The 22705-nt window shown below is 34.9% G+C and overlaps 2 protein-coding genes and 2 long non-coding RNA genes across 4 annotated transcripts; 3 read left to right on the top strand and 1 right to left on the bottom strand.

The window, feature by feature from the left end:
* Nucleotides 1-23: 23 nt before the first annotated feature.
* Nucleotides 24-936, bottom strand: LOC107556582 (uncharacterized). Its single transcript, XR_001605298.1, has 2 exons — nucleotides 389-936; nucleotides 24-346 (listed from the first exon to the last, which is right to left on the bottom strand). It is a non-coding gene; the product is annotated as an uncharacterized lncRNA (long non-coding RNA).
* A 1097-nt stretch (nucleotides 937-2033) lies between these two features.
* LOC107556576 (macrophage-capping protein-like) lies at nucleotides 2034-13194 on the top strand. Its single transcript, XM_016239711.1, has 9 exons — nucleotides 2034-2267; nucleotides 6798-6991; nucleotides 8761-8915; nucleotides 9271-9432; nucleotides 9914-10063; nucleotides 11331-11417; nucleotides 11626-11758; nucleotides 12679-12770; nucleotides 13109-13194. The coding sequence occupies exons 2-9, from the start codon at nucleotides 6799-6801 to the stop codon at nucleotides 13172-13174; spliced, it is 1038 nt and encodes a 345-aa protein (XP_016095197.1). The 5' UTR covers nucleotides 2034-2267; nucleotide 6798; the 3' UTR covers nucleotides 13175-13194.
* A 101-nt stretch (nucleotides 13195-13295) lies between these two features.
* Nucleotides 13296-14246, top strand: LOC107556577 (uncharacterized). The gene is made up of 2 exons (XR_001605296.1): nucleotides 13296-13384; nucleotides 13723-14246. It is a non-coding gene; the product is annotated as an uncharacterized lncRNA (long non-coding RNA).
* Nucleotides 14247-15237: 991 nt separating this feature from the next.
* Nucleotides 15238-20643, top strand: LOC107556575 (E3 ubiquitin-protein ligase TRIM39-like). The gene is made up of 11 exons (XM_016239710.1): nucleotides 15238-15534; nucleotides 15935-15976; nucleotides 16157-16284; nucleotides 16391-16489; nucleotides 17751-17882; nucleotides 17994-18131; nucleotides 18397-18525; nucleotides 19275-19326; nucleotides 19438-19464; nucleotides 19863-19889; nucleotides 19985-20643. Exons 1-11 carry the CDS (start codon nucleotides 15402-15404, stop codon nucleotides 20515-20517), a joined length of 1440 nt encoding a protein of 479 aa, XP_016095196.1. The 5' UTR covers nucleotides 15238-15401; the 3' UTR covers nucleotides 20518-20643.
* The last annotated feature ends 2062 nt before the right edge of the window (nucleotides 20644-22705 follow it).

The raw sequence follows: 22705 nt of genomic DNA, 5'->3' as shown, positions 1-22705 counted from the left end.
AGTTGCTACCTTTTTGTTTTTAATTTTTTTTCTGAGTGAGGTTGGAGCACGGCTTTACATAAGAAGCACCATGTTGTTCATTTTTTTTAACCCACCTTGGTTCAGATCTAATGAGTCCTTCCTTGTCCTCCACACGTAACCCTTTAATATAATAAGTGTATAATTGCTTTTTTTCTGATATTTGCGTAATGATAACTGATAATCTCTTGTGTGAATTTCTGAGGAAAAGCATTTATTTTACACTATTTTTCTTGTGCTGGCTTCATTGTCGTTGGGTCAGCTTTGCTTTTTGGATTAAGTGCTGGTGGGGGGGGGGACGTGCTTTCGAATATGCACCGTTTCATATCTGGCCTCATTATGCCCCTAGACCATGGGGTCATTTGTTAACCTAAATTTCGTCAGCTGATTCTGAATCGTCTTATGCTTGAACAGTAGAGGTCGACAGAGACTGATTTGACTCATTAGAGCCATTTAGATCTTTTTGAGTGTTACCTTTTTAAAACCTGAACGCAAGTGGCTACTGTGGTTCCCTCAACTTACTCTTTCCGCTGGACAGTGGTAGTTGCAGGAGGTTTCGTTGACTTGTAAAAGACTTTAATGCTCTTGCATATTTCAGCTTTAGATTTAAGGCCTTAGATCTCACATGACAGTCTCTTTAATGCCCTTGTTTGCCTTCAGTTTCATGGATATTTCAAACAAGTCCAGTTAATACTCTATACCCAGGCTCCCAATAAGTGTGTGTGTGAGTGTGCGAGTGTGTGTGCATGAAAGCATAAATGGAAAAGGGGTTTCTTGAGTTTGAGTAATAACTAGGTCGGGTTTATGAGGAAAGGAGAATTTAAATTAAGAGAAATTGCCACTGTATAGACATCAATCTGATACTTCATTCTCTGTATCTATGTTTTGTTTGTTTTTTTGATTTGGAAAAATAAAAAGTTTGACTAAACAATTGTTCATTTGTATTTTTTTAACATGGCTGTTGGCTGTGTTATAATTAACCTTAAAAGAACAGGTCACCTGAAACGTTTTTTGTCTATATAATGGTTTGAAGTGATAAAATTAAGGCTTAGACCTAATTTTCTTTCATAAAACATTCATTAAAGAATCCTTCATTCAATACGACATTGTGCTCCAAGATAAGTTTTGCAGAAGTATCTTGTAGCACAATGTCATATTGAAATGAATTGGTGAACTGCATGACATTGTTCACTTCAATTTGGTGTCACATATCTTGTGACATCAGGCTGTGTTTAGGACGAACTTCTGTTTTACAGCCTGTTAAACCTAGGAAGAGCGATTTCCATAAGAGCACCATTTAATTTTCTATGCTCCGTTATCAAATTTCCCATTTTGAATTGCTAAATGAAGATGTGCAATTTGTGTATTTCTTTACATAGACATGCCTCTTGTTCCAAGGTACCTGAGCCAATATTACAGACATTTTATACCTTACAGGTTCTGGTTTTCAATAAACCACTGAAACCACAGTCCAACCCCTGGGTTTCCTGTGCTCTTATAAATGTCTGAGTGAATGCAGTCAGTCACAGCCACTGGGTGTGCATGCCTAGCTGCATTTTTTTAGTTAAAACAATTTTTAGCTATGACTATGGCTTATTACATTCATTTCTTGTGTCCACGGGCAAGCCCTGACATTATCATGAATGCTTTGTGACTGACTGGGTGTAGTTAAATATATGAGTGTCACAGCAAAGGGTCTGAATACTTAGGACCATGTGATATTTCAGTTTTTCTTTTTTAATAAATCTGCAAAAATGTCAACAGTTCTGTGTTTTTCTGTCAATATGGGGTGCTGTATGTACATTAATGAGGAAAAAAAATTAACTTAAATGATTTTTAGCAAATGGCTGCAATATAACAAAGAGTGAAAAATTTAAGGGGGTCTGAATACTTTCCGTACCCACTGTATATATATAACAAGAGAAACTGAGAAACCTCTCTGGCTAAATGTGATTTTTAGATATTTTCTTCTCTTTCAGTCCACACAGTCCAGGTCTTCCTGCAGTCAAATTGAGTCAAAACAGGCCATGCATTTGTTGGAACTATTAGCAAATCTGTGAATGTCACTCTCTGTGTCTTTGCCTTTTTCCCCTCATTTTTTGACATCTGTTTGTTTAGACAGGGGTGTATTCAAGGGGGCTGGGCCAGAACTAATGCAGGAAGTGATTTTGTTCACATTTTCTCTTCTCTCAAATTCTCTTCCTTCCTTTCTCGAAACTGCAGGGTTCTCCAACTTCAACAGCAGCAAGGTAAGCACTGTAAATCTGCTCAGAAACTCACAGATTATACATGCATAACCCTCAAGACTAGGCTGTGCCAAAACTGTTCTGCCAAATTCATTTTAGAGCAAAGTAACTTAAAGCAGAGAGAACTTTAAGCAAGAGAGACACTCCCAAAGCTCCACACCTTAGTCCTTAGGCTCACATCTAGCTTATTTCTTAAAGTAAATGTGCACTCAAGGGGTTGCATTTGAAAATGTGTTTGTTTAGAAATGCTGCTCATTAACGTTTTAAACATAAAGGTTAGTCAAATATTTTGCACATCTTGATCTTGACTCTGAATTTTTAAAATACGGAACTTGGTGAGCATCTAAAATGAAATGCATTTACAGAAATAGCTTGTGTTTTCTTGAACACTACTAAACAAACGCTCCAGTGAGTGATTGTTATATGATAACACTTTGATTGCAGTTCTTTTTAAGAAAAAAAATGTTTATGGCTCCACCCTTGTCTCTTGCAATTTATCTGTTCACGATCTACTTGCATGTCTCCAATGAAAGATATACACTCTTAAAAATAAAGGTGCTTCACCATGCCACTGAAGAACCTTTTTGTCTAAATGGTTCCATAAAGAACCTTTAACATCTGAAGAACCTTTCTGTTTCACAAAGGGTTCTTTGTGGCGAAAGAAGGTTCTTCAGATTACAAAAAGGTAAGAAAGAGATGGTTCTTTAAAGAACCTTTGACTGAATGGTTCTTTGTGGAACCAAAAATGGTTCTTCTATGGCATCGCTTGAAGAACCTTTTGAAGCACCTTTATTTTTAAGAATGTAGGCTATAACAGATTATTTATCAGTTTGCCTTATCAATTTCTTTATCAGTTTTTTCTTCTCACTTTGCTTATTTAACTGCTTTATCATCAATTTTTGATTTCTCTGTGTTATGTAATAACGCTGACCGGTCATTGGCGGTTATTTTATTGATTGATTCATTTTTATGTGCCACTCGGCCAACCTCATATTGTTAGCCTACATTTTATTAAGAATTATTCGAGATTTGTGTTAAAATGAAAAAAAAAAAATGTGTTGGATGAGCCACAAAATATATGTTTTCAAAATTAGTAAACAATAGTCAAAAAATTTAATTGTAACTTAATAACTGTCTTGACTTGGTAATGGTTTTGCATATGGTTCTACCATTGGTTCATAATTTCTGGAAACTATCATTTTTGGTCTACATTAACTGGTCATTTGCATTTGTTTTGTAATCTATGAGCCACTAGGCCAAGCTCCTTTTGTCAGCCTACAATTCATCAAAAATCATTAGAGAGCTGTTAATACAAAGAAACGTATAGAATTTCAGCTAATTAATTGGATTGAGCCACAAAAATGGTGTCAAAACGAATAAATGATAATTAAATGAATAACTGTCTTGACTTATAGTTTTGCGTACGGTTCTACCACTGGTTCATAGCCTCTGAAAATTTGAACTTTTTGTTTTCGAAACAAAAGCCATGTTTTAAAGTGTTTCCTCCATCGACTCCCTCTGACGAGTGGAGGAAAGATGGATGGTGCCTTGCCGTAATTATCAAGCTAGTGTTTAGCGTTTGTCAGGCAACCCGACTCTCCTCGCTGTGGGCCATACTCGGCAGGGCCGCTCGGATTATTCCCCCGTGTCCAGTTACTGGACACGTATAAGCTAACCAGGCCAGGTAAACTCACACACACTGGAACAGGCAGAATGGAGCTGGACTCAGAAAGCATGCCGGAGCAGGCCGAAGGGGTTTTACAGTTAAGTGGACAAGTGTGTTTCATAGCTTTGAGTGCACTCTTTACTTATCATGGGAGACTACGAGCTTCTGTTGTCTTCACATTATGCGCATGGGCCCTCATTCCACTATCCTGCGCTGTACCTGTATGTTTGTCATATTTCATATTGTTCTGTAGTAGATGGCATACTACTATTTTCAGTGCAGCAACAATCTTGTGTCCCATCATTGGTGACCACTGTTTAAAATTTAAAGTGAAAGTGTGTATTCTTTTCAGTGCTAAAATGCTCAAATCTTTGTATACATAGAGACAACTACAAGTAAACCATTTGTAGGTTGATTTTCAGTAGAAGTGTAACACTGAAGCTGTTTGTTTCACTCCCAGCTCACAATAGTGACACTCAGTCAGCCAATGGTGTGGCAGATTATTTGTTTGTTGACCAATGGAAAACGGGAGGAGTGTTTAGGAAACATGTCTGAAAACCAACAACAGGCATATCTCTCTATAGTAAATGAAAAGCAGTGCATTAATTTCTATGCCCAAATAGTAGTATTCATAAAACACTAGGCTGAAGTGCGCATTTAATAGACAGCTTTGCACTGGCAGCTTGGTGGATGTAGTACATCTGGATTACATTCATACTAAACACGTATTATACAACATATTTTTAACAGTCACAAATTAGTTATACTTAAATCGTAGTACCTACCATGAAGCTGCGTCCGAATTTGCATGCTGTCTGAATATGTTGGCCTACTACATTTGTTAAGAACTTCGCGATTGCTAAAAAGTAGTTCTATGTTTGTGTGTAGTATGAATGAAATCCGGACATACTACATCCACCATGTTGTCATTGCCATGTTACTTATGGATGTCAGTTGCATTGCTTCACTGCTATTCACAGATCTTCTAATGTGGCCTCATGGGATTGTAAAGTCTCCATTGGATGCGCACTTCAGAATCTCGCTGGAAGTAGTAAATCATCCGGGTACTTTTCGCCTGCTGTTTTATAAATACTATTAATTTAGACATACTACTCTTTTCGAGTACTGTTTTTCGCCTACTAAATAGTAGGGAATATTCCGACAAGGTGACAAAATGCGATTTTGAACACAACATTATTTTTAAAATTCCACTTGGTGTTGCTAAAAGCACAGAAATTACACGTCACCGTTAATGAATATTTCCCTTTCTTATATTATTTTAGTGCTGTCAAACGATTAATAGCGATTAATCTCATTCAAAATAAAGTTTTTATTTACATAATATATGTGTGTGTACACTGTGTATATTTATTATGTATATATAAATACACTCACATGCATGTATATATTTAAGAAAAATATGTTTTGTTTTTATATAAAATATTTATATTTATATATAACATAAATTATATATGTATATACTGTATATATACACGCATGTAAATATATATTTTAAATATATACATGTATGCTTGTGTATTTATATATACATAAATATACACAGTACACATATATTATGTAAATAAAAACTTTATTTTGAATGCGATTAATCGTTTGACAGCACTAATTAGTTTATATTACATCTTATTTTATTTTATTTAATATTTTTCATATTATAGCGGTTATGATTTGAGTTAATTACGCGGATTCTGAATGGTAATGATCACGGAAAGGGATCATTAGTTCCATGTCTGCAATTTTGATCATGGATGAGTGTTGCATCCTGTTTCAAATCAGACAGTAATGTGGATCTGGCCCTTGTGATCCTCAGTTATTATTTTTGAAGGTTTTGTGTCAGGGTGTGTGCCAGCTTGCATGTTCTTTGCCCTGTGGGTTTGCATGACTCACTGTAGTTGTGCCTGTCATTCACACTTTTGACCACTTTGCTTAAACTGAGACACTTTCACATCTGCTTACATGAGAAGCCAGTATTAGTTTCTGCTTTACACCTTGCTGTAGTGTGAGGGTGGTGTGTTAAAGCACTCAATGAAGTGGAGCTGTTAGAACACTGAGGTCAAGATAACATGTCTTTGTTTGTTCATGACATGAAGGGCACATATAACTTCTGTCTAATCAGATTAATTGCTTAATGTATGCCTCTCACACGAGCAGGTTAACCAAACTCTCTACGTGCTCTACCACACTTCATCATATGATCATTTTGAAAAGGTTCTGATGATGTTTTATGACTGAAACCGTCTAGCTCACAACTCATTACATCCTCTATCTTCTCTAGAAATGACTAGATTTTAATATAGCATATCTTGTAAAATCTTTAAACCGAACATAACATTTGTGTCATAAAGGGATGAAGAACTAGGAGAAGCCAAAACCAAAACACAATATTTATGACGGGGTAGTTCCCTGCTAGTGCTTCCTTGTAGTTTATGAGGTGCCATGCCCAAATGGTGACTAAACAGAAAATGTGGCACCAAATGAACAGATAAAGAGGGAGGAGCAGTGTCATTCAACTCTGTCATAGCTGTTTATATATGTTCACAACAGTGATTATGTGAGCAAATTCCTTGGCATTGTGAAACTGGACGTGTCTGGCTCTCTCTATGGCATGTCTTAAAGTCTTCTTTACATGAGAGTGAAGTAATGAAGCTCTATTCTAGATCTCCTGTCAGTGTCAGAACATCACAAGAGCATCCTAATTAGACTGATTGATTTATTTGTACCATGCCAAATAAATATATAAAAGAATCTGAAATCAGATGTCTGCTGACTAGTCTTTTTGGGGTCTTTATTTATCTGTTATTCTTTTTTGATTCTCCCTCCTCGCCCCTTTGTGTGTTTCTCTGCAGAATGCTCCCATTTCAGGCCGCTCCAGGACAGTTTGGTGATGAGGTCAGGCAGCCGGGACTGAGATGTTGGCGAGTGGAGAAGATGAAGGCTGTTCCCTTGGCCCAAGGTGAGCTGGGGGCTTTCTTCAACGGTGACTCCTATCTTGTGCTGGATAACCGGGGTGACCAGGGAGCAGACCTCCACATGTGGATTGGTGAGATGATAGCTGCTGATTTTCTCTATTCATTCATTTTGTCACTTTCATCTTAAATAAATAAATATTTTTGTTACATTTGAAGCTTGAAAGACATGGTCATTATGAATATTGTTTTATGAAGATTCTTTAAAATCTTTTATGTTTTGCAGAAATAATTTTTATTTTTTTTGTAGAAATATCCATATTTAATATTCAGTGTTGGACATTTTATCAAAACTAACAAGAAGACTACACAAACACTAGTACCGATGTATCATGGTATCATAATTGTAAAATACACAGCAAGTTAAAAGAAAGAAATTAAGTCCTGAGACTCCTGACCTGTCAGGATTAGTCAGTCACGATTCATTCTCATCTTGTAGCAGGGTATGGGGTCTGAAAGACAACAGAGAGACAATAGCCGCTGAGTTAAATGATACGCTTGATCAGACAGTCGAGTGGGCCTGACCCAGTCAGAGTGAGCACACAGAAAGATGGGATTGAATGGCTGATGCACATGAGAGAGGGATTTTTCCCAAGGGAAAAAGGCATGGGCGGATATTTTCATAGCCTATTAATGTTTCAGCAGGCCCGTGACAGGACCTCAGTTAGGTCTATTGTCTTATGGTGTATCCGGTGCTTTAGGTAACATAAAGCTGGATGCCAGCATGATGAGCCATCTTCTTCCATGCCTTCTATTTAGCCATGCCTCATCCATAAACACCCTCATCTCTTCTTTACTCAGAATACCTGGTCTCAGTTCCTAACCCCACCATATCATTCATTCATGAACCTTCTACATGTACCTCCATGTACTGAACATCCACAGACCTCTTAAAGTTTGATGGTGTACCTAGTGCCATGCGTTATTTTTTGGCTCTGCCACAAACCAGGGCTGCTTAATTAAAGGGATAGTTCATCCAAAAAAACAAATTCTGTCATTTACTCACCCTCAAGCTGTTCCAAGCTTGTATGAGTTTCTTTCTTTTGTTAAGCACAAAAGAAGATATTCTGAAGAATGTTGGTAACCAAACAGTTGACGGTAGCCATTGACTTCCATAATATGGAAAAAAATACTATGGTTTGGTTACAGTATACCTATATTTTTCAGAATATATTTTGTGCTCAACAGAAGAAACTTGGAACAACTTGAGTGTGAGTAAATTATGACAGAATTTTAATTTTGGGGTGAACTATCTATTTAAGGTAAAAACCAAAATCTTGATTATTTAATAATTATTATTGAGATCATGGTTGTTTTACAGTTACTTTGTAAAATTTGGACACATCATGCTTTTATTGAATTAAAGAACACTTGAACCTAAAGTATACTTGTGTTGAAAAACAAATACAAACAATGTTAAATAAATTAATAAATAAATATTCACCGTGATTGAAAATAAAATTTGGTTAATCGCCCAGAACTACAACAAACTGCTTTTCATTTAGGTCAAACAGCACAGCATTTGGTTTATCAGACCGAAAAACTGTTGCTCAAAGTCTAATTGTGCAGATAGAGGAAGTGGTTGCGTTGGAGGCATCTCACACAGGGCTGAACTGTGCAATATTGCATGAGTGTTAACACACACGTCGTTTCCAGGGGCAACCATGCTGACGGAATGATTTAGCTGTTATGCCTCATTGCTTTCTCTTGTCTGTTTTCGCTGACTTTTTTACTGGCATGTAAAAGAGGATGTTTGTAAACTGAATTATGTATGTGAATTCCATATTATGTTGAAAAGGTTGAATATATATTCATGTTCTCTCTTCTTCTTTCTCCTTTTTAGGAGAAAAATCGTCTCGTGATGAACAGGTAGCTTGTGCCATGTTGGCTACACAGCTGGATAACTTCCTGGGTGGAGATCCGGTCCAGCACAGGCAGGTTCAAGGCTACGAGTCCCCAGAGTTCATGAACCTCTTCCCCCGAGGTGTCAGCTATAAGGTGAGATATGAGATAATGTTAACACACACAACCACACAGGAAAAAAGGTACGAAGCTGCCACTGGAGTGGTACCCTAAAGTAAAAAAGCTACATCTTTCTACCTTATTTATCCTTAAGAGGTACAAAATACTAACTTAAATGTACATATTAGTACCTAAAGTGTTCATAATAGCCTGCGTACCATTTGAAAGGGTACTGCTCCAATGACAGTTTTATAACTTTTTTTCTGAGAGAGCACATATATACAAACAGACTTGAAATAAAAATAAACTGATTGTAATAGTTATACTCTATGCATAATTAAATTAAAAGCGTTTATGTTCTTTGCAAAGTCACACTCTTTTGTTTCTACAGGAGGGAGGTGTGGAGTCTGGCTTCAGAAGAACGCAGTCTGGATCTGGACCCGTTCAGAGGTTATACCAAATCAAAGGGAAGCGTAACATCAGAGCCAAAGAAGTGGGTTTGAGCTGGCAGAGCTTTAACAAAGGGGACTGCTTCATACTCGACCTGGGCGAGGTGTGTGTATTTGTGTATGTCTATTGACTATATACGTCGTACACTTCCATTTAAAAGTTTGGGGTCAGTAACATTTTTTTTTTTAAAGAAATTAATTCTTTTATTCGGCAAGAATGCATTAAATTGATCAAAAGTGACAGTAAAGACATTTATAATGCTATAAAATGTTTCAAATAAATACTGATCTTTTGAATTTCCCATTCATCAAAATGTCCTGGAAAACATTTTGTACAGTTTTCACAAAAATATTAAGCACCACAACTGTTTTCAACACTGATGATAATTAGTTCATGTTTCTTGATCACCAAATGAGCTTATTAGAATGATTTCTGAGGGATCATGTGACACTGAAGATGGCTGACATTTACTGGAATAAATGACATTTTAAAAATCTTAAATTATAAAACAGTTCAATTGTAACAATATTTCAAACCATGTAGCTTTTATTTGAAATGAATATCTAAATCTTTTTATTCTGCAGACGATTGTGTCATGGATAGGATCTCAGGCAAACATCTTTGAGAAGCAGAAGGTGAGGGAGATCGCCGCTCTGATCAGAGACACAGAGAGACACGGCAAAGCCCAGATCACTAACATCAGTGAGGGAGAGGAGACACAGGAAATGCTACAGGTAACAACATGCCAGTGTATTTTGCCAAAAAAAACTTCTACAAAAATTTTTTTTACACTTCTCTAGAATCCCACACTGTAAAAAATTATTGTGATTTTAACAGTAAAAGACTGTAAAAATGCTAGAGTAAAAACCTGTTAACTTTTTAACAGTAAGTTTCCATACTATATACGGTGAATAAATGTAATTACATTTAATGTAATTTTACAGTAAAATACTGTTAAAAATATAGTTTTTGGAAGTGAAAAAAAAAAACATTGTATAATTTACAGTGAAAAACCGTAAATTGATACTCCCAGAATTCCCTGCATGACACTTTTTTTGTTGTTGAAATAACATGTTTCTTCTTAGTTTTTTTCTTATCAGTTGTGTACATTAGGGTGTATATCTTACATCTAATGTTGTTAAATTAATTAATGTTTATTGCATTATTTCAGTATCATGTGTGTACCATGATGGGGTTTAATGTTTGTGTGAATGACACTGTGTGCACCTTCTATATATAAGTATTGCCCTCCTCAGCTCATAGAAAAGCTGTTTGTGATGAGCTTTGGTTCATCATGTGACTTTCTCATCACCACCTGTTTTTGGTGGTTATCAGTGCATTACAATGGTTCAAAACAGATATTAACACTTCAATATGTTGGTTTATTAACATTACATCAGTTAATGAAATACGGTATTTTATTGTTAATTTAAGTTAAGTCTGTAAAACCTAAAATATTGCTACCATATTTTTTACGGTGAAGTTCTGGCAACCACAGCTGCCGGTATTTTACTGTAAATGTCACAGATTTTTTTTTTTGCAGTGCAGTTCAGTCCCCGGTTGTCTGAAATCACCTGTCACAGTTCCCTTGTCTAAAAACTCCCTCAGTACCCATAAGGAAACAACAAATTGTGCTAAAGTACATTCACCGAGTGCTGTAATGCTACCTAAAATGTCACGATTCTACCCTCTATCTCCATACTGAAATCTCAGGCCAGACAGTGATTAACCGTTTCTGAATTATTGTGTATATTATGAAAAAAAAAGTATATTTGTGGCCGGAGACTAGTGTACACTGAGTTTTTAAAAGCTTAGCTTAAAAGTGTGATATAAATATATAATGCTCATAAAGGCTGTTGAAATGAAGAGGTTTGGACCCGGAAGCAGTGTCAGGTTAAGAAGGTTAAGTTTGTGGGTGTTGATTTGTTTATTTATTTTTTATTTATTTGCACTCAAATTAAAGCAAAAAATCTTTTCTGTCTTCTGTTACAAAAAAAAAAGGTTCTTGGTCCAATGCCAGAGCTGAAAGAAAGCACTCCAGAGGAGGACAGTCAAGCAGATGCATCCAATATTGCCTCCCTCTACAAGGTACTACAACCCACAATTAACCTTGTATTTATTCATCTAAATTGTGGAAAATCCATAGGACTGTATGTGTGTGTTAGAATGAATCCTAGCCATTAGGTATCTCATCCATACCTATTATGGATGAAATTTCCTTAAAGGTCTACAAAAACATACCTTGTCATTCCATTTCATGTGCATCAAGTATGAAAAAATGGTCAATTCTTCATAGGTTTCAGATGCAACAGGGTCGATGAAGTTGACCAAGGTGTCAGAGAAAAGTCCATTTGCCAAGGACTTGCTGGTACGTGATGACTGCTTTATCCTGGACAATGGGGCCAATGGAAAAATCTTTGTTTGGAAAGGTAAGAAAATTGTGTATGTTTATCCTAATAACTTAGAATGCAGCTAAAATAGTTTAGTTTGGCCTGTATGTGTCTGGTAAATTAACCTTTTTTTTTTTTTTTTTTTTAAGAAATGAATACCTTTTATTCAGCACAGATGCTTTCAATTGATCAAGAGTGACAGTAAAAAACTCCTACATTGTTACAAAAAAAATCTATTTCAAATAAATTCTGTTTGTTTGAACTTTCTATTCATCAAAGAATTCTCAAAAAAGTCTCACAGTTTTCACAAAAATGAATAAAGAAATAAATAAAGCTGCACAACTGTTTTCAGCAATAAATGTTTTTTTTTTTTTTTTAAAGAAATGAATACCTTTTATTCAGCACAGATGCTTTCAATTGATCAAGAGTGACAGTAAAAAACTTCTACATTGTTACAAAAAAAATCTATTTCAAATAAATTCTGTTTGTTTGAACTTTCTATTCATCAAAGAATTCTCAAAAAAGTCTCACAGTTTTCACAAAAATGAATAAAGAAATAAATAAAGCTGCACAACTGTTTTCAGCAATAAATGTTTCTTGAGTACCAAATCATCATATTGAATTGATTTCTGAAGGCTCATGTGACACTGAAGACTGGAGTAATGGCTACTGAAAATGTAGCTATGCAATCACAGGGATAAATTGCATTTGAAATATTACAGTAGAAAACGATTCTTTGAAATTGTAGTAATATTTCACAGTATTACTGCTTTTACTGTATTTTGATCAAATAAATGCAGCCTTGGTGAGCACAAAAAAACATCGTACACATTTTAAACATCGTACCGACCCCAAACTTTTCAGTGTAGTGTACATACATGCATATGCGCAATTTCAAGGAAGTATTTCATCGAAAATAAGTTGTTGTAAAATGTTTTGTTCTGTTTTGTCATTGGCAGGAAGTGGAGCCAATGCAGAAGAGAAGAGGACAGCTCTGAAAATGGCAGATGACTTCATTCAGCAAATGAATTACCCCAAGATGAAAACACAGGTCAGCTAATGCTGTTGTGCCTGGCTTAGTTTGACTGCTTAAACAGATTGAACTTCTGTTTGGTGCTGCAAGTTATGTGCACATAAAATTCTGATTATAATGAGGGTGAGTGATTGACTATTAGATATGTACAATATCTGTCTTCTAACTTCATGCAGCATACAATCTTGCCAGTGGTCTACAAAAGTATTCTATGGTTTACTATTCTATGCTCATTGTCTTTAGTTTTTTGAGGCATTATGCAAAAGAATTAAAAATCTTGATTTTATAACACCATCCCTCACCTCATAAATAGATTCCAGACCCTCTGTAATCTATATTTGTTTTTTGTCTTACAGGTGGAGATTTTACCACAGGGCAGAGAGACTGTTATCTTTAAACAGTTTTTCCAAAACTGGAATTAACCCGCACTTCACTGCATGATCGGAGAAGTGTACATACATGCATATGCGCAATTTCAAGGAAGTATTTCATCGAAAATAAGTTGTTGTAAAATGTTTTGTTCTGTTTTGTCATTGGCAGGAAGTGGAGCCAATGCAGAAGAGAAGAGGACAGCTCTGAAAATGGCAGATGACTTCATTCAGCAAATGAATTACCCCAAGATGAAAACACAGGTCAGCTAATGCTGTTGTGCCTGGCTTAGTTTGACTGCTTAAACAGATTGAACTTCTGTTTGGTGCTGCAAGTTATGTGCACATAAAATTCTGATTATAATGAGGGTGAGTGATTGACTATTAGATATGTACAATATCTGTCTTCTAACTTCATGCAGCATACAATCTTGCCAGTGGTCTACAAAAGTATTCTATGGTTTACTATTCTATGCTCATTGTCTTTAGTTTTTTGAGGCATTATGCAAAATAATTAAAAATCTTGATTTTATAACACCATCCCTCACCTCATAAATAGATTCCAGACCCTCTGTAATCTATATATGTTTTTTGTCTTACAGGTGGAGATTTTACCACAGGGCAGAGAGACTGTTATCTTTAAACAGTTTTTCCAAAACTGGAATTAACCCGCACTTCACTGCATGATCGGAGAATAAACTGTACTCAACCAGCTGTCATTTGCTTAAATAAGATCACAGAGATACTACATTATAAACAAATGTACAGCTTTATTAAATAAGATCAGCTTTTATTCATTGAGGGTTACAGTAAAAATGCATATGAGTGAGAGAGGCTTTACTATTTGTCTGTTACCATATTTTTTATGGCTTTTGAAAGGTGTTTATATTGATTAATACAAATTTATTTTAAAGAGCTTTTAATTGTTTTCCTCTATTTTGATTAAGTAAAATCTATTTTGCAACCTTCCTAACCACAAACCCCTGAGTAGATACCACTTCTACTTAAAATCAGAATAATGCTACTAACCATTTTTCAAGCCAATGCACAATTTCTCAGGCTGATTTTTTTTTTACTCATTTTGTGTATGTAATTGGAGCATGGCAATAAAAAAGCATATGCAAAAACAGGAGAGATTTCTGGGATTATTTCTCAGACGTGCAATTGTGCTAAAGCTCTGGAATAGCATTAACTCTGGAAAAAAAGGTAAGATGACACAGAAGTTACAGCAGTTAAAGTTCATGTGCATTATAGCCTGCTCTGTTATGACGTCTTTTTATTATGTGAACTATGTAGCTTGATTTTTATTCTAGACATCAAAATTGCATTTTTAGCTAACTTTATAAAATATGTATTGACATCAAACAAAAGTCAAACACTTTTTAACTCCCCCACAGTGTAGAAATTAAATTAATTGATTAAATAGAATGCCACTGAAATGACAAATAAGTAGAAATGTCTCCTCGTGGCTTTATAGACATTAAATGTTTCTGTATAAAATGCAAGTCTAATTGTGTTTATTTATATGAGTCAAGTTGAAAGTGCTTATAATCGTTGTGATTTTTTTTTAGTAGTTATATTTGAATTCTATTGAAATGAAAATACAAATTACAATTCCGCGTCCTGTTTGCTACCTCAAATCAAATTCAGTTTAACTGGAGCAATAAAGTATATTTCCCCAAATCATTTCTGGTTAACACGAAAAAATTAACTAAACATGGGGAACATACGGACAGTTTGAAAGATTCATGAATTAAAAGTTGGAAAATGAAATAAAAATAACTTTGATAAAGAATATCTCTTTGGTTTTGAGACTTTAGTCTTTGCAACTTCAGGGATTTTATCTATGCACAATCGGCTTGTAACACTCCAAAGAGAAAGGAAAACTTGAAATCGCATCATATGACACCTTTAACTCTCTCACATGTGGATAGCATTCATTTTTTGATAGTTATACAACCTGTTTATAGTCACATAACCATCCATGTTTTATACTGGCTACTAAAGCCATGCAGAGGAAGGATGCTCACACAAATGTGAGGTCTTTTGAGTATTATGCAAAAGGTTCATCTGATGAACAACTCCACATACAATCTGTTAGTGAGTGTTCAGTGAATCAGTAAATGCACATGTAACATGATAGTTCATGCATGATATGCAGTGTGTGAGTGTATTCACTCTCCTTTTTTGGCATCATGCCACTTTGACTACTCTCTGAATCATTGCCGGGAAAGACTTTATCTCATCACGTAGCTTTTCTTGCTCTCCACCTCATACAGTCATGACAGTAATAATTCAGGTCCAAAGTCCAGACTATGCAGGCAATGAACTAAAACTAGGGATGAGAGAGCGCCAACGTTCATTTTCACCAGACACCCTCAGCGTTCACTTGCCTCCCCAACACTTCATCATGGGTAAGTCTCATTTGAGTGTCACGCATGGCTTTTATCATGATGTCAATTACAAGGTGCCATTACTAAGAAATTAATATTATTAACTGCTTTGATAGAAATATTGTGATTATTATTACATTTATGCATTTGGCGGACACTTTCATCCAAAGCAACTTATTTTGCATTCAAGCTATTTATGAGTTCATGCATTCCTTGGGAATCAAGCCCATTATGTTATCAACAGGAGTAATTATAATAATGATTATTGTTATTGTATTATTATTATTATGTTTTTCATCATCATCCAGATTGTGATTTTTAGTAAAACATAATAACAGTATTATTAAGTTAATTTGCATTGATAATATAAATACATCCCTCTAAAAAAAGTTATAACTTTAAAAAAATATCTCTTGTATAGGTGAACAGGCAAAGACTGTGAAGAGCATCCTGAAGAACAACAGTATGGCTCTTATACATGTTCTCTTTTTATTTCTTAATATTACACAAGTAGAGCTGTCTGTTGTGCATGCGTGTGTTTCTGTTTAATTGTAACACATTACATTCATTTCCAACTGGAACCACAGTCATACAAAACTAATTAAATCTGAATCCTTCCATCTTTCTTTTCCTCTGCCCGCAGTGCTCCAGAAGCAGAGTAACTCTGTTGGGGTCGTGCGCTGGACACTATCAGAGAAAGATATTCAGGTCCACAGTTCTGCCCCCACCAGCCCCTTCAAGAACATTAGTGGATTTTCTACCCGTTCACAGGTAATACTAAATCACTCACGGATGTTATGTGGTAGATCAATGTTCAGCTATGATCACAATAACTTGTACACCACACTCTTGGTTATTATTTTGTGTTTGTTTCCAGCAAAGGCAACGTCAGCAAGGTCTGAAAGATCTCCGGAGCTTGGATGAGTGCATCAGATTCATAAACCACTGGAAGCAACAGGTGGCACAAGTCTGCAAGGTAGACCATGGATTATTTTACTATTTTACTGGTATACTATTCTTAAAAAAATAAAAATAAAAAGTCCATTATTGCCAAAAAATACAGAAAACAAGTAATGACAAGAAAAAGAGTAATTAAATATAACAATAACAAATAACAATAAAATAGTATTAAAATCATTATTTTAAAATTGTAATAGCATTAAAATAATATTAAAAAACTGTGTTTGTGTGTGTATGTGTGTGTGTATATATATATATATATATATATATATATATATATATATATATATATATATACAGTATATATACAGACAGATGTGTTTAACAGCTTAAGTAATAGTTTCTTGGAAACTCCTCTTCGCGTGCAAACTCAGTGGCAATCAATGACTTTTTATTATCCATGCTATCATATGATAAGCGTTGCCATGTGAGAAATGTATGATGCTAGATGATTAGTTTATGTTTTCTCAGGGTAACCGATAACACCTATATCAATAACCTAGCAATTCTGCATGTGATATTCTGGGCCTTGTCTCACACTATGTATGTGGTGAACAGTTTTCAGATAATATTTCAGTTATTTATTTCCATTTTAAATAGCAACATCAAAGTAAATTATTTAATATCGTCTGTAATATCATACTTATTTATTAATTTTTTTCAAATACAGTCTCAATGGGTCTACATGGACAGTATATGGCTGTTTTTAAGTATCAGAGAGAGGGGCATTGCTGGATACGAGCACTGGAAGAATTCGATAAACATTTTGTCTCTGACATCAAGAACAAAAATTGCATCAGGGAGATGGCAAAGGAAGAAAGATTTTAGGGCTACACTGATTTTAGACCGATAGTGATAAGCCAAAGTTTGTAGTCATGTTATGGTCAATAACCGATAAACAGACAATATGAAAACAATATCTTTACTATTTTGTTTAAATAAACAAATGATGAATCACTAAGAACTAAAATCATTTTAAATGCTACAAGTAAATTTAGGTATCACAACATTATAATGTACAGTATGAAAAATGGATATTCATTTAAAAATGTGCAAAAAAAAATTACATTTGACAGTGCTATAAAATTGTCAGTGTTTTTAAAGGTTAAGTGAGCATTAGATGACGGCAAATGTAAAAATACGGGAAGTGAGCATGCACAATTAAATATCCAAAATCAACTGATAATAAATGAGACAAACATCTAATATCATCTGATAACCGACATGCTTCCTATATATATATCACACATCCATAAATGTGTGTCTGTGATTTACAGAATGAGGATGATCCTGGTGAAGGGTGCAGCAGGCAGGCAGAGCGTCAGACAGACCCCAGAACTCAGCGCAGTCTTGAAGAGAGTCGCAAGCTTATTGTGCAGTGGGCCAGTGAACTTCAAAGTGTAGACAAGGTGAAATTGACTTTACTATAAAAAAAGACAAACTTCTCAATCACACTGTTCTGTTCATCATATATGATGGCTTGCTCAAACTAAGCTTTCTTTGTGCCTGTGTGAACCCAGCTGTCTGAAAAACATCCGTGGATAAAGGAGAGGATTGATCAAGAGGAGGAAGAGGACACAAAGGAGGATAAAGATCAGAGTGAGGTGGTACAGAAGAGGATCACGCAGTGGGCCAAAGAGATACAGAGTGTGTCAGAGGTGGGACAGCATGCATATCTATATTATCAGGTCTCTTATCCGTTGTCACAAACACATTAAGTTGTCCTAAGTCCAGTCATGGTTTTCTGCTTTCGTGGAATTAGTTTATCTTTCAAAGTGTCCACTTGTAAAATGGCACTTTAATATACTGTGCATGTACATTTAACTAGCCTAATGGATAAGATAATCAGAAGGGATTATCAAAAGTATTATTATATTATATATATATTATATAGTTATATTTGTTCTTTCTGTCGAAATGCAGAGCTCTGGAATGTTGGGAGATGAACTGGCACGGCTGTTGCGTCTCCTGGGACTGAAGAAGAAGAAGCTGGTTTCCCTCATGCCACTGCTGGAGTTCATCACTTGGAGTTTGCTGAAAGAAGACAGCAAGGTTGGATGGCTATGAATGCACTTCTGTCACTATTTGTGCTTGGGACATGGTGTAGTGTAATATTGGGATTGTTTTGGAAAGTGCTGCCATTTTAATGAGGAAATGCCGATTATATAAATGAAAAACTAGAGACTAATATTTTGTCAATATTGCAGCACTTTATCTTATTAGGGAAACAAACAATAACACTGATTCACAAATAAACAATAGTTCCACTCCTGTGATAGAATATGTAATATATGTTATATTTTCTTATCAGGGGCAAGTGTGAGGCTATAAAAATAAATTGCTTTAGAGATAGTGCTGATAAATGTATGGAATTGAAAAAATGAATTCATTCTGGTTGTTTAACGAGCAAAGTGCAAGTGAGCAGCATTGGTTTACTGCAGGTTGACCAGTTATTACCATCTTTGATGTTTAAGAATTTGCATTTGAGAGAATTTATTATGTACTGTACAAACAGTGACAGAAAAACATATCAAATTGTTTGTTTAAAAGTGATGAAAAATTTAAGGATGATTTTAAAATCATAAATTAGCTGAATTACGATCAGTGTGTTATCTGTGTGATAAATGTTTGGCAACAGGTCCACTTATTTGATTTGCAACTTCAAACAACAAAGTCTGTAAATACATCATATATCATGTCATTTTAATCCTAATGAACAGGATAAGAGATGTAGGGTGTCTTATAGGATCCCTTTATTAAAATTGCTTGCTGCTAATGCATGTGTTTTATATTTATTTTAGGGCATGGTTCCTCATCTATGGCTTGCAGCTAAGCAACGCACCTGGAAAGCTGGTGAGGGATCCGAAATCTAACCTTAAATGAATAAAGCTGAAAAGTACACCAATTAATATTCATATACATTTTTAAACTTTTTTTTCTTGGTTCTTTTTTGTTTTCAAACAGGCATGCCACGATACATCCCTAATTCAGGTAACTATAACTTTTGTCAGACCCCATGGAGCACATTTGAGATATTAAAAAATGATAGCATTTCTATGACTTGCCAAAAGAAGGAAAAAAAATATTGAGAGATTCATTACGCTCAAAAGAAAGAAAGATGTCAAATTTGAGTTTAATAGTTGAAATTTAATGCAAGGTAAAATAAAACACAGTACAGTGTTATAAATGTACATTAATTAAAAAAAATATTTTATATGAAAATATTTACGATGTTAATAACTGTGGGAATGTGTTATCAGTCTGTAAAAATTGTCCATAGTTACAATTTGCCATGGGAGTGTATTGAGCTGTCGTGATGATTAAGTTTCTTAGCTAGTCAGTTGAGTATTAAAATGTGGTGTCTACAATATTTTTCTCTTATTTTTCAGTATGGAACTGGATTGTGAGTGCAGAAGGTAAGTTTATATCATATTTAAATGACATGCACAAAAACATTAACAAAGTGTTAAATGCATTAGTCCTAATGCCTTCACAACTTTCTCTCAAATAGCTGATGTAACTCTTGATCCCATGACCAACCAAGCTTGGCTGCAGCTCTCTGATGATCACAAGAAAGTCCAGGAGGACCAAACAGAGGCCAATCTGCCTTTCAGCCCTCAGCGATTTGATAGCTTGCCCTGCGTCCTAGGCTGGGAGGGATACATGAGTGGCCGTCATTACTGGGAAGTGGAATTTGCAAACAATGGTTATTGGAAAGTTGGAGTGACAACTGCTTCGTCAAAGAGGCATGGCCGCTTTCCAATGAATCCCTCTACTGGTTATTGGGTCCTGTGGCGCAGCACACGACAGTTTTTTGCATGCACCAATCCCGAAACAACACTGCCACTGCTGCTGGTGCCCCAAAAGATGGGAATATACATTGATTACGAAGAGGGACAGATTTCGTTCTACAATGCAGAGAACAAATCACACATCTACACCTTCACGGGACACTTTCGTGAGAAGCTGTACCCTTTCTTTGCCCTGCTGGATGGCAGGGGAGTTATAACCATATGGTCTCCTAAAGAGCATAGCCGCTTTTAACAACAGAGCAGGTTTAAAAGATGATATTTCATTTTGCGCTTCTGTTTGAACATTTATGCCTTAACAAATGACTCATTGGAACCAAATAAAAAGCTACTTCTAATAGCGACCTTTCCATTCAGACGAATCAACACCTTTGTGGGCTGGAACCACTTTAAAACTATTAAAACTACTAAGTGATTCCTATTAGTCCCTCAAAAGGATTGCTATACTTATGTCTCTCTTTATTCATTTATATAATTTATCTATGCATATTTTATGTGGCTCAATGATTATAAAAATGTATCTAAGCTTGTCTACTTTCGTGTATGCAAGTAACAGTATGTGTTTTGACACAAATTATTTCTCTGAGTGTTGTCTGTTAATCCTGTAACCATAAATAAGATAACTACAACAATATATTTATTAGGCTATATCAGTGTTTATGTGTAGGTAATGTCTATGCAATTGTTAATCATTTAATTTTTATAAGCTCTGAAGGATTATACATGTGTTAATAAAACAAAATACAGGTCGCCATATGTCTTATTGCACTGCACTACTGCACAGAGAACACACCTGTAATTTATTATAACCTTTTATTAAAAAGTAGTCTTTCTTAAAATAATTTTATGTGGACCTGTCCTCAGACTAAAGAGCAACGGGGCAAGAAGGGGACATATATATAGGGGACATTCTACCAGAAATGTACATTATCTGTCCTTGACTTGTTACAGTGAATAAAAAGTATTACATCCAAAAAAGGTCTAAAACTGACTGATGGTTGATTTCTGTGAGTTGTTTTGTAAAGGAATATGGCATTCATTAGGTTCTCAGATATTTTTTAATTTATTAAAAACACTTTTGAAAATTACAAATCCTGTCCTTGTCCTCAGCCAAATTGGACCTACAGCTTTCATAGTTTTGTTATGCTAAAAACTGTTATTTAGAGAGAAAAAAAACTCCATCCATAACAAGTTTAAGTTGTTAATCTCAATCAAACTTTAGTTGGGTTATTTTGATTAGGGAAAAAATAACTAATAATTACAGCTAACTAACAATAAAACACAATAAAAACATGATTACATAATAAAAAACATGATTTTTGAAGAGTTATCTGTTTTGCAAATAAACTCTTCATATATAGATGTAATTGTCATCATATATATAAGCTTTGAGTAATGAAGACTGTAATTATTTCAATTCATACCAGATACCATGGTAATATCTACATTATTACCTAGGAAATTACATGCAATTTCCGTTATTACCTTGTAATTTCCTAAGTAATAATGCAGATATTACCATACCAGCCGTAATATTATGTGGTACCACCACGGTTACTTTACTTCGTGCTATACAGTATTTGCTGTATCATAGTAAAATATACTTTATATATTATGAAGTTATATTTATATTTATTGCACACGCATAGCACAACACGGGGTTATTGTTTTCACTCCTGTCTGAGTTTGTGCCATTCAAGTTGGTAATTGTTATTGTTAAATTAATTTTAACATAGTAGTACCATTACAATTTTGTTTTCACTCCTGTCTGTGTTTGTGCCATTGTGCAATTCTAGCTGTTTATTTTTATTGTATCTGGCCATGTTATTGTTGAATGGAATTTTAATAAATTGTTAAATGAAATGTTTTTATATTGAAATAAAAGGAAATTAGTTTATTAATTTGTCAGTCATATTCTAATTGAGTGTTAAATAGGGGATGTGTGATTGATTACAGCTGTGTGCAATCAGTGCTGTGTGCAATCAACTGTGTGCGTGTCATCAGTGCAGTGGATGATGGGATATGTAGTCCGGGGTGATATGCAACAGTGTGTAGTGCGAGAGTCAATGAAATGGAAAGGGTGACCTCTGATGGCTAGCAGACGGAAGTTCATGGACCGGATACGTGACACATATGAAGAGTTTATTTGAAAAAACCGATAACTCCATTTTTAACAATTCTCACTCAAACTTTAGTTGGGTTATTTTGATTAGGTAAAAAAAAAACCTAATAATTACAGCTAACTAACACAATAAAACACAATAAAAACATGATTACATAATAAAAAACATGATTTTTGAAGAGTTATCTGTTTTGCAAATAAACTCTTCATATATAGATGTAATTGTCATCATATATATAAGCTTTGAGTAATGAAGACTGTAATTATTTCAATTCATACCAGATACCATGGTAATATCTAC

Source organism: Sinocyclocheilus grahami, unplaced genomic scaffold, assembly GCF_001515645.1.
Source record: "Sinocyclocheilus grahami isolate Dianchi unplaced genomic scaffold, SAMN03320097.WGS_v1.1 scaffold573.1, whole genome shotgun sequence".
In the NCBI taxonomy this organism is placed as follows: Eukaryota; Metazoa; Chordata; class Actinopteri; order Cypriniformes; family Cyprinidae; genus Sinocyclocheilus; species Sinocyclocheilus grahami.
Note: the sequence above shows the minus strand (reverse complement) of the source record. Positions and strands in the feature narration are given on the sequence as shown.

Coding starts and splice junctions, on each gene's coding strand:
- LOC107556575 (XM_016239710.1), top strand. CDS start 15,402: ATGACAGTAATAATTCAGGTCCAAAGTCCAGACTATGCAGGCAATGAA. Junction 16,490..17,750: donor AGGTGGCACAAGTCTGCAAG/GTAGACCATGGA, acceptor TGTGATTTACAG/AATGAGGATGATCCTGGTGA. Junction 19,890..19,984: donor CTGGATTGTGAGTGCAGAAG/GTAAGTTTATAT, acceptor TCTCTCAAATAG/CTGATGTAACTCTTGATCCC.
- LOC107556576 (XM_016239711.1), top strand. CDS start 6,799: ATGCTCCCATTTCAGGCCGCTCCAGGACAGTTTGGTGATGAGGTCAGG. Junction 9,433..9,913: donor TCATACTCGACCTGGGCGAG/GTGTGTGTATTT, acceptor TTTATTCTGCAG/ACGATTGTGTCATGGATAGG. Junction 11,418..11,625: donor ATATTGCCTCCCTCTACAAG/GTACTACAACCC, acceptor AATTCTTCATAG/GTTTCAGATGCAACAGGGTC.